Here is a 16,387-nt window from a genome sequence, read left to right as displayed (position 1 = left end):
GGTGGTTGGGAAGCAGTAGGGTGGTGTGGAAGGGGGTTGTGGGTGAAAATATAAAAGCAGACAGCAAGTGAGTTTTGTTTTTGTAACTTGAATGCAATGCCATGTGTACATGTCTCTTACTCTTTGAATAAACCTTCCTTTACCAAAAAGAAAATATATATATATGGATATTGCAATTGTGTGCAATCTCCTGCTTTACAGTGTGAAAGATCAGTTGATTTATAATTCCAGAGTTCAAGCATTTTGTGTTATGGCTAGTATGCTGCTACAACCTGCTCTACATAGGCTACAAACGTGGCACAATGTCCTCCAATGCCCAACATACATTCCAAACTGATCACAATCACTCCATCAAGGATGGCTGCTGCTATAAACTGCAATAGCTGAATTGTCTACCACTCTGATTTATAAAGACTAGAGGTCACATCTAGGCCCGATCAAAATAAGAGATGCTGCGGCCAAAAAGAAGGAAAGCTGCTGTGGCTAACATTTTAAGATGTAGTAGGAAATTTAGTTTTACATTAATTGTACAATATGTAAGTACATTGAAGGCGGGGAAAGAAGCCTAAATAATAGCCGGAGCTCTGATCAACAGTCTGTGGCAAGTTTCGGGGCAAATGGAGTGATCGTGTGTTGACCAACCCCTGACAGATTTTGGAGGTCATTTCAATTCAAGTAGTAGGATAGGATAGGATGGGATGGGATGTAGTAATAGCATTATACTGAATAACCATGTGAAGTACTGACATCACAGTCTGACCTCCAAAACACAATAGAATTACTCTGATAAAGGGCATTGCACCACTGCACTCTTCACATCGCATGAAATCAATAGAAAATTAATAGAATCCATCAACTTGACATTTGTCAACACATCCAAATGTGTCTGCAGCACTGTAGCATAACTGGGCCATGCCTCCTGGCGGAGATTTGTGATCCACTGAACGTGCCTTTCTAGTTTGTCATCAACTTCTAATGCCCATGCTTTCATTTAGGATGGTTGGTCAAACTTATGTTTAGGAAGTAAAGGTCAAATAGAGTATGCCCACCATTAATGAATGACATTTTATTCAGAAAATGTAAACGTTCCATTCCATGCAACTTTGTTTTATATTGACTGTACAGCATTTACTTATATTCATCCTGAATTAAAACATTACAATATCGTAAATCAGATACTATATCATTGTATTTTAGGGTCAGAAAAGCAGACCTTATCCCTGATATTGATTGGAAATAGTGCTGTGCATTGATGCACAACTGTTGGCAGTAGTTTGAGTTATGAAGCTGTGCTGCCACCTATAGGAACAAATAAATTGAGGCAGAACAAAAATAATCTCCAAAACAAACCCAAAACAATGTTTATTTCACTGGTAAATATACAAAAAGGAAAAGTAAATATAGCACTGTGAGATTTGCTTTAAAATTCTCATATAACAAAACATGTACCAGATAGAGGAACTGGACAAGGTTTAAAAACCAGTTCAACCTGCCATCAATTCAAATCTTAACACAAACAAGTCTTTGTTTATGTTAAATATACAAATCATAGCAGGTATTTGTTCTCCGTGATAACCCAAAAAAATAACAAACATGAGTGAATACTATGACTAAACATGATGTCCTGTTTTTGTACAACATTCTATCGTGGGGGTGGGGGCCAATTTCTATCTATATAAGAAAACTGCTCTAGTAAGTCAACCAATGGAGTTGCAAGCGATCCATTTTAAAGCTCGTCTTTACTTGAGCAACGTAACGTTATATCTCATATATAAACACAATGGCAAGCTGGTATACAGAGGGATAATTAATATTTACAGAACATATTCGGTCACTGTGGCATCAGATGCCTGACATTGTATTTTGACGTATCATGATACGTCGTCATAGGCTTGTCTGCAATGCCACACGTTCCTACTCCCACTTTACCGTTGACGCTCTCTGGAGATGCAAATATGCTTCTTTTTACCTGCAGGATACAAGAGAAATGTCATTATAATGGACGTTTATGAATTATGTGAACTGAATTAAGTAGAAACACTACACAAGCTACAGCTTTCAGCTGACTCCAATTACGATTTATTGCTTAGTTACACCAATGGTTCTCAAAGTGGGGTCCGGGAACCTCCAGGGGTCCCCCAACAATTAAAGGTAGGGTAAGTGATTTGCAATTATTCAAATAATTGCAAAATGGGTCTATGTTCTGATAGTGCTCGTTACTATAGAGTGTCCTGTCCATATAAGGAGTCTCCATGTCTCTCCAGCTCTTTATAAAACAGAAAATGCATTTTCGTTTCAGTTTCAGTTTCATTTCCAATTTTATCCAATCAGGATAGAGAACTCAATCAGGATATAGATTAAACAAGTGAAATTGGAAGTGATGACACTAAGAAATGAGCAGGCAAAATTGGAACTGGAACACTATAAAAAGGAAGCTTAAAAATGGGTACTTTCTCCTGATTGGCTGAGATAATGACACCTACCAGAAAATGTATTTTCTGTTTATTAAAGAGCTGGAGAGACGGGGAGACTCCTGTTACTGAACAAACACTCTATAGCAATGATTACTATCAGAATATAGTGCTTTAACCTTTTAAAAAAATACTTTTTGTTTTAACCCAAAAATATCACTTACCCTACCTTTAATATAGGGTCAAAATCAATTTAACCTTTTATCTAGCTCACAACACGTCACAATGCAATGCGTTGTGAGATTGTAGATCAGCTATTTTCAAAAAAATCTTGAACAAATTTGAACATTTTGGAAACATTTTAACAACGCAAATCTTGTTGGGGGTCCCTGACACAAATTATTTCCAGACGGTGGTCTGCGGCCAACGATTGAGAACCACTGACTTACACAGCCTTAAAGCATGAATAGCTGGTTATCACTGTAGTGATATGACAGCAAGTCTCTCCCCTATAAACACTTGGGCAGTGACACCAATTCGAGAATTACAGCACATTATTAAGACAGATAAATCACTAAATCAACTTGTTACGTTGTTATTTTAAATTGGAGGCTGGGAGAGGAGCAAGCAGAACAATCGAACATCATTTGCTATAAGAAATCGATGACTGCAATATTTCAGATTTTAAAGGAGCACTTCATCCATTTTCAGCCGTATCTTCCTATAATTGGTCCTTACTAATGCTCAGCATAAGCTGGTGCCATTTCTGACTACTTGCTCTATGGCTCAGAGGCGGGCCGTGGACATCTCAGAAACGGAATGGCAATTTGGAGAAATCTTAAAGCTTTCTGCACAACAGCAAATGCCCATAGGTTTAAAAAAAAATCAGTTAGCCAGCTAGTATTTTAGCAAGTGGTTTATGTACATTTTAAAGGTAATGCCCAAACGCTAACTGGAGGTACAAAGAGTGGTATATCAAGGACAAGGAGAAAACTTCGAATCCTCTCCCCCTGGTAATCGCTGACACGGCAGCCAATGTCAGACTGAAGCTTTCAGGCTGATATTCAGGCTAGCCAATTCATGTTGCCTATACACAGACAAGTGACAACATTCCCTGGCTCAATGTCTTGTGGCATTTTTAAGACCTTTCAACGCAAATTTAAGACTTTCTTTGTCTTAGGTTCTTTGTAAGGCCTTATTTGGACATAAATCAAAATTTCTAGTTTATAATAATTTAATACGAGCACGGACACCCTGTGTCTAAGGCTCTATAATAGTATATATAAAATATTTTTCTTTAAGACTTAAGTGGTTTCCTCTGGGCGTATTGTGCTACAGAAATGCTGAATAATGTCAAACCAGGTAGTAGACAACGTTTGCAAAAATGTAACACATGGTTTCCAACATTTGATAAATAAGCTGAGCCAAACAAAGAAAGGAGACGGTTACCTGTCCTTTCTTGTTCTTCGAGTAGGCCTTGTTGTTGAAATTTTGCCACTTGGACTTTTGGTCCTCTCTCTCTGCCTCCAACTCCTTCATTCTTGCCACTTTTTTCTGGGCTTTCTTCTTCTTGTACTCTCTCTGGTCTGCTATTTGCTCTTTCCTGCAGAAGCACAAACAAAGAAAGAACAAAGTTGGGGGCATTTCAATCTTTTGAGCACAATTATCTAGGAACCACGTTATTGACAAATGTGAGATTAGTGATCACAACAACATACAGTATAAAGAATCTACTTTTACACAACAAAAGGGACATAAACATGAAGACAGTTAACCCATTAAGACCTGAGGCCGCTTCTAAACATTTTCTAAATCCTAACAGTTTTTCGGAAAGCAGATCTACAAGCTCATAGCGCGGCACTCGGTGCCGCGCTATGAGCTTGTATATCTGCTATTTTTGAATAGCCAAAGAAATCTAAAATGACACAGATGCGTTCCCAGTCTTAATGGGTTAAGGTGGTACTGTGTGTATGTTTACGGTTTGTATTCAAAGACCACGCCCTTGTTTTGTTTTTTTTACCTGGATTTGGGTTTTCCACTTCCATCGTCGTCATGCCGCTTTCCCTCTTCTAGCGGCTTGAGGTTCTGCAGTGGGATCACCTCAGCGTTGCCGTAGCCACTGAAGGTGACAGCTGCTGTGCCGTTCTCTCCATCTATCTCCTCAATCTCAGCCTCATACATCCTGCCAAACAATCACGTCTGTAAGCAGGTGAGTACCAGTCACAGACTCCAGCCCTATATATATATATATATATATATATATATATATATATATATATATATATATATATATATATATATATATATATATATATATATATATATATATATATATATATATATATATATATATATATATATATATATATATATATATATATATATATATATATATATATATATATATACTGTATATAGTCAATATACGAAATGAAATGTGTGCGCATGTGTGTGTTGAGCACGATTATGGCACTTTACTTGACGACACATTGTCACACAAATAATTGGGATTAACGATTATTTGTGTTTTTGGCATTGAACATTAGAACATATTATGAATAAAATGTAAAAAATATATATATTTTGTATGGCAAATGACAGTGTCCAAGGCTAGGTTGGCTGCAATGCATGCATGCATGTTACTTATTTTCAGAGAGAGAAGAGGTTAGTGACACTCACTGACTATCCTGAGTCCACAAAGCCATGCATGTGTCCCCCACTTTCCAGTTGTGTTTGAGGGGAGCTACATCTGAGCTGTTGGCACTGGAAGCACCATCAGTGGGCTGCGAAGTCAGGAGGTCCTTTGTCAACTCAATGACTTCCTGTGGGGGGGGAAAAAAGGTCGTTAACTATTCATCAGCATGTTTAGTCATACTGTGTGCACAATATGGTTCCATCAAGTAATGTTAGGAAGGTCTTACTCTGTACCACCTTCTCTGAATCTCTCTCTCACTCAGGTTTGCAAGGTACTTGTGAGGACATCAACATTTTAAGAAAGTGATATTATGAATTAAAGGTAGGGTAAGTGATATGTTTTGGTAATTTTAATTTTTTTGTTAAAAAAGGTTAAAGTACAATATTTTGATAGTAATCGTTGCTACAAGAGCGTTTGTTCGGTCACAGGGGTCTCTCCAACTCTTTAGTAAACAGAATATAGTACATTCTCAGGTAGGTGACAACATTTAAGCCAATCAGGAGAGAGCACTGCATTTCTGTTTAATAAAGGGCTGGAGAGACATGGGAGACTCTTTTTACTGAACAAACACTCTATAGCAATGAGTTCTATCAGAATATAGAGCTATTTCACACTTATCTTAACAAAAGTAAATCACTTACCCTACCTTTAACTATAAGCCTAAAGCAGAAAAATTGCATATCTACAAGCCACAACGTGCCGCGAGCTTGTAGATATGCTATTTTTTAGTGCGCAACACAAGCGTTAATCAGGCATTACCATCTCTAATGCCTAAACTTAACTTCTAAATGTGTAATCCTAAACGTAACCCCAACCTGAAACCTTTTCTAATTGTAAAAGTATCTCTCCAAAAAAAAATCAACCATAAAACACAGTTTCTTTTGAGGACCAGGAAAATGGTCCTCACGTATATTTCTCATATAGGGACCAATGTTGCCAAGTCTGCTTATTTACCGCAACTTTTGCCTTTTTTTTCCAGAGTTGCATACTTGCGGCTTTTTGGCCTTGTTTTAAACACGTGGTGGCTTATTTGGTAAATCTAACAAGCCAACATTTCTTTGATGTATATAGGCTACTATAATTCCCCATAGGTTTGTGGAGGAGTGTGAATCACATTGACAGAGAGAATCGGTCCGGTGTCTATTTATTGAGCCCTGGCTCAAGTATGTGTGCAATTATCATTAGTTATAATAAATAACCAAAAGATAAATTATTACAGACCTACATAGTAATTATAACGATATATGCATCAAATGTTTTTATTAGGACTATATAGCCATATTTTGGGCTTGTTTTGGCTTATTTTTGGAGGTGCGATGTGGCTTATTTCTCTAGCAAGATTTGGCTTGTTTTTGGCTTGTTTTGGAGGTCGGTTGGCTTATTTCTCCCACGAGACTTGGCAACACTCGTAGGGACATTTGGTCCTCACAAGCAGGGGTGTATTGGTATTTTAATGACGTCGCGCACACGGCACGCGCACATTTTATTTTACCTTAAAGTAGGAAACATGTTTGTACAGGAAATGTTTTTTAGCTGAATTTTAGTCTTTTTTAACTAAAATTCAAGGAATGCCATGAATTATAGGAGCTGAAACTAAAAGTTTGCTTTTAACGCGTATCTTTCTCTTCTTCGACGGTGGCTGAGGCATTGCTGCGTGCAGATAGGATACTGGCAGCAGCGGCTACTGAAGCCAAAATGCTGTGTTGCTTACCGTGTACTGTAGCCTATAGATGCGTGGAGTGAGGATACATTTTCACACTCACTTGTAAACCTGTTATGCAAAGTAGCCATATGGCTCAATGGCTGTTGAATGAATCGGGAGGGAGGGGGGGGGGGGTTCTAGCCATAGAGTTAAAAACGTTTAACTAGAAAAAGTTCTAGCCCCCCCCCAACGTACCTTGTGGGTGCGCGCGAAAAATGTACCTGGGACGCAGTGGTACTCTGTGTGGCCCCCATGACACCACTGCTCACAAGTATAGTATTACAAACACACACCTGTAAGTCTTTCTGTAGTTTGAGGAGGTCCTCATTTTCTTGGTCGGTTGATAAGGCAGCTTCTACTTGCTGTAGTTGGGCTTTATAGCTGCTCAACTGCTTCACCAGGTCGTCTGACATCTGCAAAACAAATAAATACATCCACTTTCATACTGTGCTCTTAAAAATAATCAAATTATATATATATATATATATATATATATATATATATATATATATATATATATACGAAAGTATTTTCGTAATTAAATGTATTAACTTTGATGAGTGCTGTATCAGTAATATATCAGTTATATCCTATGTAATTCAGTGGTGGAAAAAGTACTCAAATTTTTTACTTAAGTAAAACAATCAATACGGCAATGTAGAAATAATCTGTTACAAGTAAAAGTCCGGAATTCAAAATGTACGTGAGTAAAAGTACAAAAATATTGGCATCAAAATGTACTTTAAGTACCAAAGTAATAGTACTCAGTATTCAGAATGTCCCATTTCACAAGTGTTCAAAAATGTATACAAATGTTTTGAAAATAGCCGAAGTATATAAGGATAAAGTGGTTAATGCATGTTTTGTAATAATAATAAAAATCTACAAAGTAACTAGTCTAGTAACTTAAGTTTTCTAAAATTGTAGTGGAGTAAAAATACAATAATTGCCTCTGAAATGTAGTGGAGTAGAAGTAAAAGTACAGAAAATACTATATAATACAATAAATAATCCGGTAAAGTAAAAAATTCTCAAATTTCTACTTAAGTACAGTACTTGAAACTTGAGTACAAGTACTTAGTCCCACCACTGGTAATTAATAGGATATGAATGTCTACGCTAGCTGAGTGGCTAACTTAGCACAAGTCAACTTATAACAACAACAACACGTATAATACCGCTGTTGTTTCAACTAATAGTGCAGATAATGTCACCATCAGTAATCAATATAAACATGTATAAACAAATGATAAAAAAACACATCTAATTTACATGGTATATTGTTATTAACTTCCATCCACGTAACACAGGCGAGGCCTTCTACTGCTACAACCTAGCTAACCACAGCTAACATTAGCAAGAACTGATAATGTATCACACAGAGCAACAACAGGTTGGATTACGCATCGCCTTACCTCTGTATGTGTATATTTATATTGTATCTATAAATATCCAAACCATTCAGATCCTAATTCAATTATTTTCACGAGTTTCTTCACAAAAAACAAACAGCTCGAGCGTCTGCTTTCCTTACACAACACCGACAATGAGCCGGAAGTGTATTCTAAACTCTACTCTTCTTTGTTTTGTTTGTTGTTGGTGGCTCACAAACCAACGTGTGGGTGCATAGCGCCGCCTAGTGCACCGGAGTGTGTAGTGTCAGGTCTGGAGGTAGTCCAAAATTATAAACTTGGCCTGACCAAAGGTTTCAGTCCTGAGATTTTATTTTTGCTTTATTCCATGTCGCACAAAATCTGAACTTGCTTTCATCCACTGTTGTTCTCAATGTGATATCAATCCAACTTGTCTTACATAATCTATTATTTAAGATAACTCTCACAGTCATGCAACATCATTGTGAATTTTGGGGGTAATTTCAATACAACAATGCTGATATTAAAAAGAAAGAACTCCAGTACTTTAACTCGAGTACAAATTTCATAGAGCAACTTTCACTTATAGCTGTGTGTGTAATATTTGACCAGGAGTATACTTTGACTCAATTACTGGGGTTCAGTACTTGTCCACCACTGCTCATTGATATCAATGAATGTTTTATGTGGCTAGGCTACACAGTAAATTCCTGCGTCTTACTTTAACTTTGAGAATGTACAAACGGAACCAAACTCTCAGAGTTAAATCAACACTCAGGATTTTGTACAACAGAATTGCAAGGGTACATTTTATGTTACTTTGGTAATTGGTATAGGTATACTTCCTTGAATTTGTTTAGAATATAGAATGTATAAACTATAATAGCCAAGCTCTTCCACTTCACATTATATCATAGTAGAATTAACACTTTGAAGATAATCTAGATATCTTGTGGAATATCTGTCTGATGTAGCCTACATACATTTGTTTATTGCTACTATAGTGTTAATGATTTCTTGTGTGTCTCCATGAATTGAATACACAGGACCACAATGGAAACAAGCCCTTAGGACTTTATGTGTTAAACTTTTAGCATCATTGTATAATAATACCACTGTAGTATTTGCAAACTGTTAATAAAGTATTCAATCAATCAATGTGTATAATGACGATAGACTGTAGGATAATGACACCAGACATGTTGTTACAATGTTTATCCTGTAGATGGAGACCTTCTAACCTAAGATCAGACAACCTTTATGATGTGTTTTACTGTGATGAATTAGGCCTGACGCCTGATGGCAAATGTTGAATTAATGTAATCATTATTTAAATACAAAATTAAAAAGTTATATAAATCAAACCTTTTTAATAACTATACAAATAACCTTCTTTTTCACGATAAAGGTGAAGTGGGTTGATTTTCCAACAATGACATTATTCCACAACAGTAATTTGTGCAATGAGAAGTTGTGTACAAAACACAGTATATGATGGCATTTTGAGAGCTTATGGGTGACCTTGTTGGTATAGATATATTACATTTCACCAAATAAAATCTCCCAGAGTTTAAGAGTAGCACATGGAATAAAATACCAAAGTGAATCAGGATTACCTAAACATCTCTTCAGCCAGTTGGTCTTGAAAGTACTAATAAAATCCAGCCTACTGTTGCAAAGAAATGTATGCTCTATTTTGCTGGTGAGGCTTATTTTTAAATGCAGGACAGATTGGTTTACCTGTTTGCAAATTGATTCATGTAAGGAATGCGTGTGTCAACCTGGAAAGGTAGAATTGACATATTGCAAATTTTTTGTTATCTATCGTGGAAATTCAGGTATTGTCAAAAAGAAGGATTCTTTGAGGTTGATTCCTATATTTTGCTATTTATTTAATAGGATTATTTTGTGATGAGCACACATTTTGAGATGTTAAGTCTCAAACATGAGGTAGATTAAAAATAAATGTTAATGTCCAGTGTATTATCACCCTTGTGGATTTTTTAATGTCAACAGAAATAAGTTTGATTGCTAAAGGAACTGGAAAAGGGGTCAGCAGGGGGGTCAACTATAAAGAAAACATCACATGGATGCACCTGGGACGTAATATCAGTGTTGTAGCCTGGGGTCATAGGGTGTTTCGGGTCTCGCAACAACATACACCCTCGCCCAGGTGACCCAGCCGGGGTTGATCAAGCCCCGACTTACGTCCCAGAAGCTACCCACGGTCAGTCCTGAAAGACTGGGCCACTCAGTCCGCTTCTCCGGAACTACTCTGCCGAGACTCGGGGAGGCTCTGGCACGTGGAGGGACTAGGCTCTGTGGGTGGCCTCCTGGCCGGGCTCCTCCTTCGTCTCACCAGGTCCAGGACCTGAGCGCTGTACCAGATCCGTTGCACCACCCCGATCCAAACATTTCCTTCTGGCATGATGGTTCCTTGGGCCGTGGTGGTACTGCAGGCTCCACTTGCGGCTTGCTTGAATGACCCTCCTAAAGGCCTCACCGTGGATTTGTTGGGCTTCTTCCTCACGGAAGACACAGGCTGGGGCGCTCACCCATACTGCTCCCGGAACAACTATTAATGTCTTTGTAAAACATACCAGATGTAGCTATAACATTTGGTATTTGGTATCCTATTAATCAGTATAGACACTTGCATTAATGCTCTTCTTATAAGTAGGCTATAAGCAGAACTACTACAACACCAGTAATGTATGCTAACATGTCACTTTTCTTTGCATTGCACTGATTGTACTGGTTACACAGCTTGTTTTTCTCAATTTTCTGCATAGTGCAGGAAAGTTGTATGGGTGTATTTTTTTGTATATTGTTGATGGTGCTTCTTATTGTTATTTCTTACCTGACAGTATACTTTCCTTACTCTGTATCTGTAACTTCTTTGTAACTCTTAATTGCCATGCTGCCTCTGGGCGACTGAAATTATATATATATATATATATGTATATATATATATATATATATATATATATATATATATATATATATATATATATATATATATATATATATATATATATATATGTGTGTGCGTGTGTGTGTGTGTGTTTAAGTCAAAGTACAATAGTATTAGCATAAAAATATTCTCAAAGTAGCTAAAGTAAAAGTACTCATTATGCAAAATGGCCATTTGAGAATAATATAGGCTACAGTAGATCATGTCATTGTTGATCATTAACCACTTAAGCCCAATTTAAACTTTAGCTATTCAAAAATAGCAGATCTACAAGCTCACAACGCGTTGTATCATCGCGAGCATTGACAAATCTTGATGAATTATTTTATTAATTATTAATCATTTAAAAAAAGTAACCAGTAAATAAAGCTGTCAAATAAATGTAGTGGAGTAAAATGTACAACAGTCTCTTAGATGTAATGGAGTAGAAGTATAAAGTATCAAGGAATATAAATACTCAAGTAAAGTAAAAGTACCTCCAAATTGTACCTAAGTACAGTACTTGAGTAAATGTGCTTAGTTACTATCCACCATGCACTGGCTGAAAATGTCAGCCATTTTCTGTAATATTAAGCCATGTTTGTAGTGAAGAGCCCAACCCTGGGAGGCATATAGCATTGTAAACGCAGATATTAATACCAGGGAGAAACATGGTAAAACACAATGATACTTTTTATTGAGGTCTTTCTCATATATAGGGAAAAGCATTCACAACATAATATTATACTTAAATAACTGTAATGATGAGTAGAAGTATTTGTATGTTATTTGAATAAATATTTGGAATTACTCACCCTCTCAACATCTCTGTTGCTCACTGTTATTTGTTAAGTAAAAAAATGTAGAGCAGTGTTTGACAAAAACTGGAATAAAAGTTATTATTAGTTACAACTCACCCTTACCCCTAGATGGTAATAAACCAAAACTCATTTCATAGTAAGATGAAACACTATATGTTTTTGTATGGCAAAACAAACTATTTATGCTATATGACAATACATAATTGTGTACACATCATAATAACTATGTTACTATAATGACTATGTAACTACTAGCTGCAGTGTATAAAATGCATAGCTGCCATAGAGGGAAAATATTCTTAAATATACTGGTATAATCCTACAAAATGCAAGTTATATGCTTTCTGATGTATTATTTGTTTGTTGGGAGGCCTATTGTTATCCAACACTACATGGAACGTTGAAGAAAAATAAACTCAATGCAATTGTCTTTCTTATATAACATATCCTGTCATATACAAGACAAAATGTCCATGAACCTGTAATGTAAGGCATTCACATTTACCCCTGATTTATACGTTATTTATAGTTACTTATGTAAGTGTTTTATTTTTTACGGTGTAAGCACCAAAAATAGCCGATCTACAAGCTCAGAAGACGTCACAGTGCAATGCGTTGTTAGCTTGTAGATCGGCTATTTTTGGTGCGTGACACCGACGTGCAACAAAGTATAAATCACCCTTTAGTGAGATGATAGATAGCCCTTACCTTTATGACACTCAATACACTCAGTGGGGCTTATAGTTTGTCATATTTGCTATGTGTCTGTGTGCTACTAAATGGCAAATGCTTTCACATTTTGTATTTACCCAAGATGCTAGTAGATTTTTATGACAAAGGCCTTTTGTTTGATACCTTTGCTACCAAGAAACTCATTTAGATAACCTCTTATCAAAAGAAGCAAACATATGTTTCATTGGAAGTACTGTAACACTCTCTTACAGATTCCCTATACAGACATTATGTTATGTCATTTCTCTTCTCATGCCAAATCTCATCTAATATGAATACAGCACTGCAAAACTACAAATTAAGCAAAAATCACTTGCAAGTCAACAGGCTACGAGTATTTGTATAAATATAGAACATTGTTCAAATCATTATTAACAGCTTACTGGGAGTCACTGGGAGTGACAGAAATTACTTCTGAATCTCAGCAGCTCAACCCCGCCCCTTGCTGTTCTCACTGATATACTGGAGCCAGCATCATAGATCCTCTGCGATAGAGCCCATATAAAAGACGGATTCTCCACCTTAGCCACACTGGATGAAAAGAGCTGCAGCGCTTTGAGGAAGACAGGGGATGTGTTTTCTTCATAAACATTGAAAAGTCTTCGATTGGGACCATTTAAGAAGTTTTCAGTCTCAAAGGTCTGTGGATAATTAATACTTTTTTTAAAAGATTATATGAAAGTACCTGCAGCTTAGATTTATTTTGTGTGTGTCTTTTTAAGCACACATTCCTGAAAGGAAACCTGCAAACAAAATAATAATTATACAAAGTACTTAAATCTGTATTTCAGCATTGTAGATAAATGAAAATCAGGGAAAATCCGGGACTGCAGTTCAACAGACTCAAAACATCACGGCTCATCCTCATGGGTTGCGATAACTTGACCAGTGGAAATGGGACCTTGCCCAGCAAACACCCTTACACGGTGCAGACGTCTGTTCCTCTAACAATACTGGTGGGCATCCTCATTCTGCTGACAGTGTTCGGCAATGTCCTGGTTGTGATTGCCGTGTGCACCAGCCGGGCCCTGAGAGCTCCTCAGAACTTGTTCTTAGTTTCACTGGCGTGCGCAGATATTCTAGTGGCCACTTTGGTCATGCCATTCTCCCTGGCTAACGAGCTGATGGGCAACTGGTACTTTGGTCAGATTTGGTGTGATATCTACCTGGCCTTGGATGTGCTGTTCTGCACCTCCTCCATTGTACACCTGTGCGCTATAAGCCTGGACAGATATTGGTCCATCACACAGCCCATTAAGTACAACCCGAAAAGGACACCACGTAGGATAAAATGCGTGGTTCTTGTAGTCTGGGTGCTGGCTGCCATCATTTCATGCCCACCGCTCATCTCAATGGAAAAGGAGGTGGCCAGGGACGGCGGACCCATCTGCAAGATCAATGAGGAGAAATGGTACATTATATTCTCCAGCGCCGCCTCTTTCTTTGCCCCGTGTGTCATCATGATCCTGGTGTACGTAAGAATCTACCAAATTGCCAAGAAAAGAACGAGAGCTCTGCCGGGTGAGAGGAGAAGAGGAAACGGACACACGGAAGACAGGCAGTGTGGCTCGCCGCAGCAGGACACCCAGGGGAGAGGAGGAGGAGGGAAAGGGGAGGAGGAGGTGGAGGAGGAGGAGGAGGACGCTGGAGAGGCGAATGGAGTAGACGTGGAAGACGAGGGCTCATCGTCTGATGGGAACGAAAACACCCTGTGCTCCCCCATGAGGATGAAGGTCAAGCAGAAGGCCAAAGTGACACAGGTGACGCCAGGAGAGCACTCCCCAAAGACAGACGCTGCGGTGAAAGTGAGCAGGTGGAGCAGCAGGCAGAACAGGGAGAAGCGCTTCACCTTTGTTCTGGCGGTGGTCATGGGAGTGTTTGTTCTGTGCTGGTTCCCCTTTTTCTTCACCTACACACTCACTGCTCTGTGTGACCTCTGCTGTGTGCCAGAGACACTGTTCAAAATGTTCTTCTGGTTTGGATACTGCAACAGCTCATTAAACCCTGTCATATACACCATATTTAACAGCGACTTCAGACGGTCTTTCAAAAAGATACTCTGTAAAAGGAAGAGACGGGGTTTATAAGTAACATTTGTTTTTTCATTACAGACGAACATCTACAGTATGACACTATACTTGGTTATTTATGTAATAGGTGTTAGGTCTCAAAATATGTGTTCACTTGTAAATATTACTTTCAAATTTTTAGAATTAAAGCTTTTGATTCATGTGTAAAATGTATGTGAACTATGGAATATTTAGCCTTTCAATCTTAGTTTTTTCCATATCGGTTTACAACTATTTCATAATTTAAATGTCATGCAAATGATATATGTTATGTGTACCACTAGTTAGAGTGCTACATTAACCCTATAGTATACACAGTATATCATCTATACTACATCTATATGAGGTTTTTATAGGTCTGTCATGGAATTTGTACCGGTTCTTGTCAACGCTTCATGTTATGTTACTAGTGGTGTATATTATAGAATGACAGCACATCAATGTTAGCACATGCAATCTAGTTTGAATCACGAGGAAACTTTAACATGCACCTCTTAAACCCTATACACGTCCGCTCCTTTTATCCCTGTACACCAAAATCTCTTTGCCAAAACTATATTATAACATGCCCAGAATATGGACACAAGGGTTCATATGGCTATGTGTTTTATTTAATTTATTTATTTTACAGTAGAGTGAAGGAGTTGTGGCAGGGAGAGAGGGAGCCATGTGGCATGATGTATTTTGTGCTTTATCATCTCAGTAGTGGAAGACTGCACCTTTGTGCCACAAACACCATCCATAACATGCTCCCTGGTATTGATTATTTAATATCACAAAAGACAACTTTGTGAGATGGATTCGTTTATCCATATTGGTATATCATAAATGCTATTTTGTAGGAGAAATTGAAATGGTGAAATGATGGATATTATTTTGGAAAGAAGCTTCTCCCTTTTTGTTATTATAATTTTAAAAAAAGTGCTTAGCACTGATAGATGCAATGCAATAGTTCTTTGAAAAGGAAAAGAGGTGCATGACCAAGTCAAAGTCATTTCCAAACTGTATAATTCACCAGCTCTGATCAAGACAAGCTTGTGAGAACAAAACAATTAATGCAAAAAGAAAATTCTGCCTGGGGGGAAAGGTTGGCACAACAATATGAATTATAACAGTCCAGTTGGAGATATCATTGAATCCTTCCCTGAAGTCAAACATAGAGCAATTGAAATGTGATTGGCCACCACGTATTATCACCATGAGGTAATTTTCACACAAGATTACCAGTGGCAAAACAATGGATCAGTTATCGCCACGCTCTTTATAGTGGTACTTATATACAAATCTCTTTTTATTTCAGTCTCTTAGATCAATATTTGTCTCTGACCTTAGAATGCAATCGTTTGTGGTTCCTTTAAGTTCATTCAAACAGTTCAAACATTCCTTTCTCATTAATTATTTAACGTAATAAGCACTGTGACTTTCTTCCCTGGATTCTGGTCATTTTAATTTCCTGAGCTATTTGGGTTCAGCGCTAGTGTGTCCAGTCTTAAAATACAACATCTATTACTCACCACAAATGGTAAATACAGAGCTGTTACTGATCGGGTTCCCACAACAAATCTGACATATGAAATATCAATCTTGTAGCCTCACTAAAATGTTGCTGACCAGTGGAAAACATGTGTTGA

At 37.5% G+C, this 16,387-nt stretch overlaps 2 protein-coding genes across 2 annotated transcripts; one reads left to right on the top strand and one right to left on the bottom strand.

Annotated features, from left to right (window-relative positions):
* Positions 1-1,333: 1,333 nt before the first annotated feature.
* On the bottom strand, positions 1,334-8,364 carry smndc1 (survival motor neuron domain containing 1). The gene is made up of 6 exons (XM_080448745.1): positions 8,224-8,364; positions 7,102-7,221; positions 5,091-5,233; positions 4,432-4,593; positions 3,861-4,014; positions 1,334-1,969 (listed from the first exon to the last, which is right to left on the bottom strand). The coding sequence occupies exons 2-6, from the start codon at positions 7,219-7,221 to the stop codon at positions 1,832-1,834; spliced, it is 717 nt and encodes a 238-aa protein (XP_080304871.1). The 5' UTR covers positions 8,224-8,364; the 3' UTR covers positions 1,334-1,831.
* Positions 8,365-13,553: 5,189 nt separating this feature from the next.
* Positions 13,554-14,774, top strand: LOC308100453 (alpha-2A adrenergic receptor-like; the record flags this gene model as incomplete). Its single annotated transcript, XM_080449505.1, has 1 exon — positions 13,554-14,774. The coding sequence occupies one exon, from the start codon at positions 13,554-13,556 to the stop codon at positions 14,772-14,774; it is 1,221 nt and encodes a 406-aa protein (XP_080305631.1).
* Between the last annotated feature and the right edge of the window lie 1,613 nt (positions 14,775-16,387).

Source organism: Gymnoscopelus braueri, assembly GCF_963280865.1.
Source record: "Gymnoscopelus braueri genome assembly, chromosome: 14".
NCBI classification, from domain to species: domain Eukaryota; kingdom Metazoa; phylum Chordata; class Actinopteri; order Myctophiformes; family Myctophidae; genus Gymnoscopelus; species Gymnoscopelus braueri.
This window is presented reverse-complemented; position numbering and strand designations above follow the sequence as displayed.

Excerpts from the sequence above, each read along its gene's own strand:
- smndc1 (XM_080448745.1), bottom strand. The coding sequence starts at position 7,221 with ATGTCAGACGACCTGGTGAAGCAGTTGAGCAGCTATAAAGCCCAACTA. Across the intron at positions 4,594-5,090 it reads TTGTGGACTCAGGATAGTCA|GATGTATGAGGCTGAGATTG; the intron begins GTGAGTGTCACT and ends ATTGTTTGGCAG. Across the intron at positions 4,015-4,431 it reads AGTGGAAAACCCAAATCCAG|GAAAGAGCAAATAGCAGACC; the intron begins GTAAAAAAAACA and ends GTGCTTCTGCAG.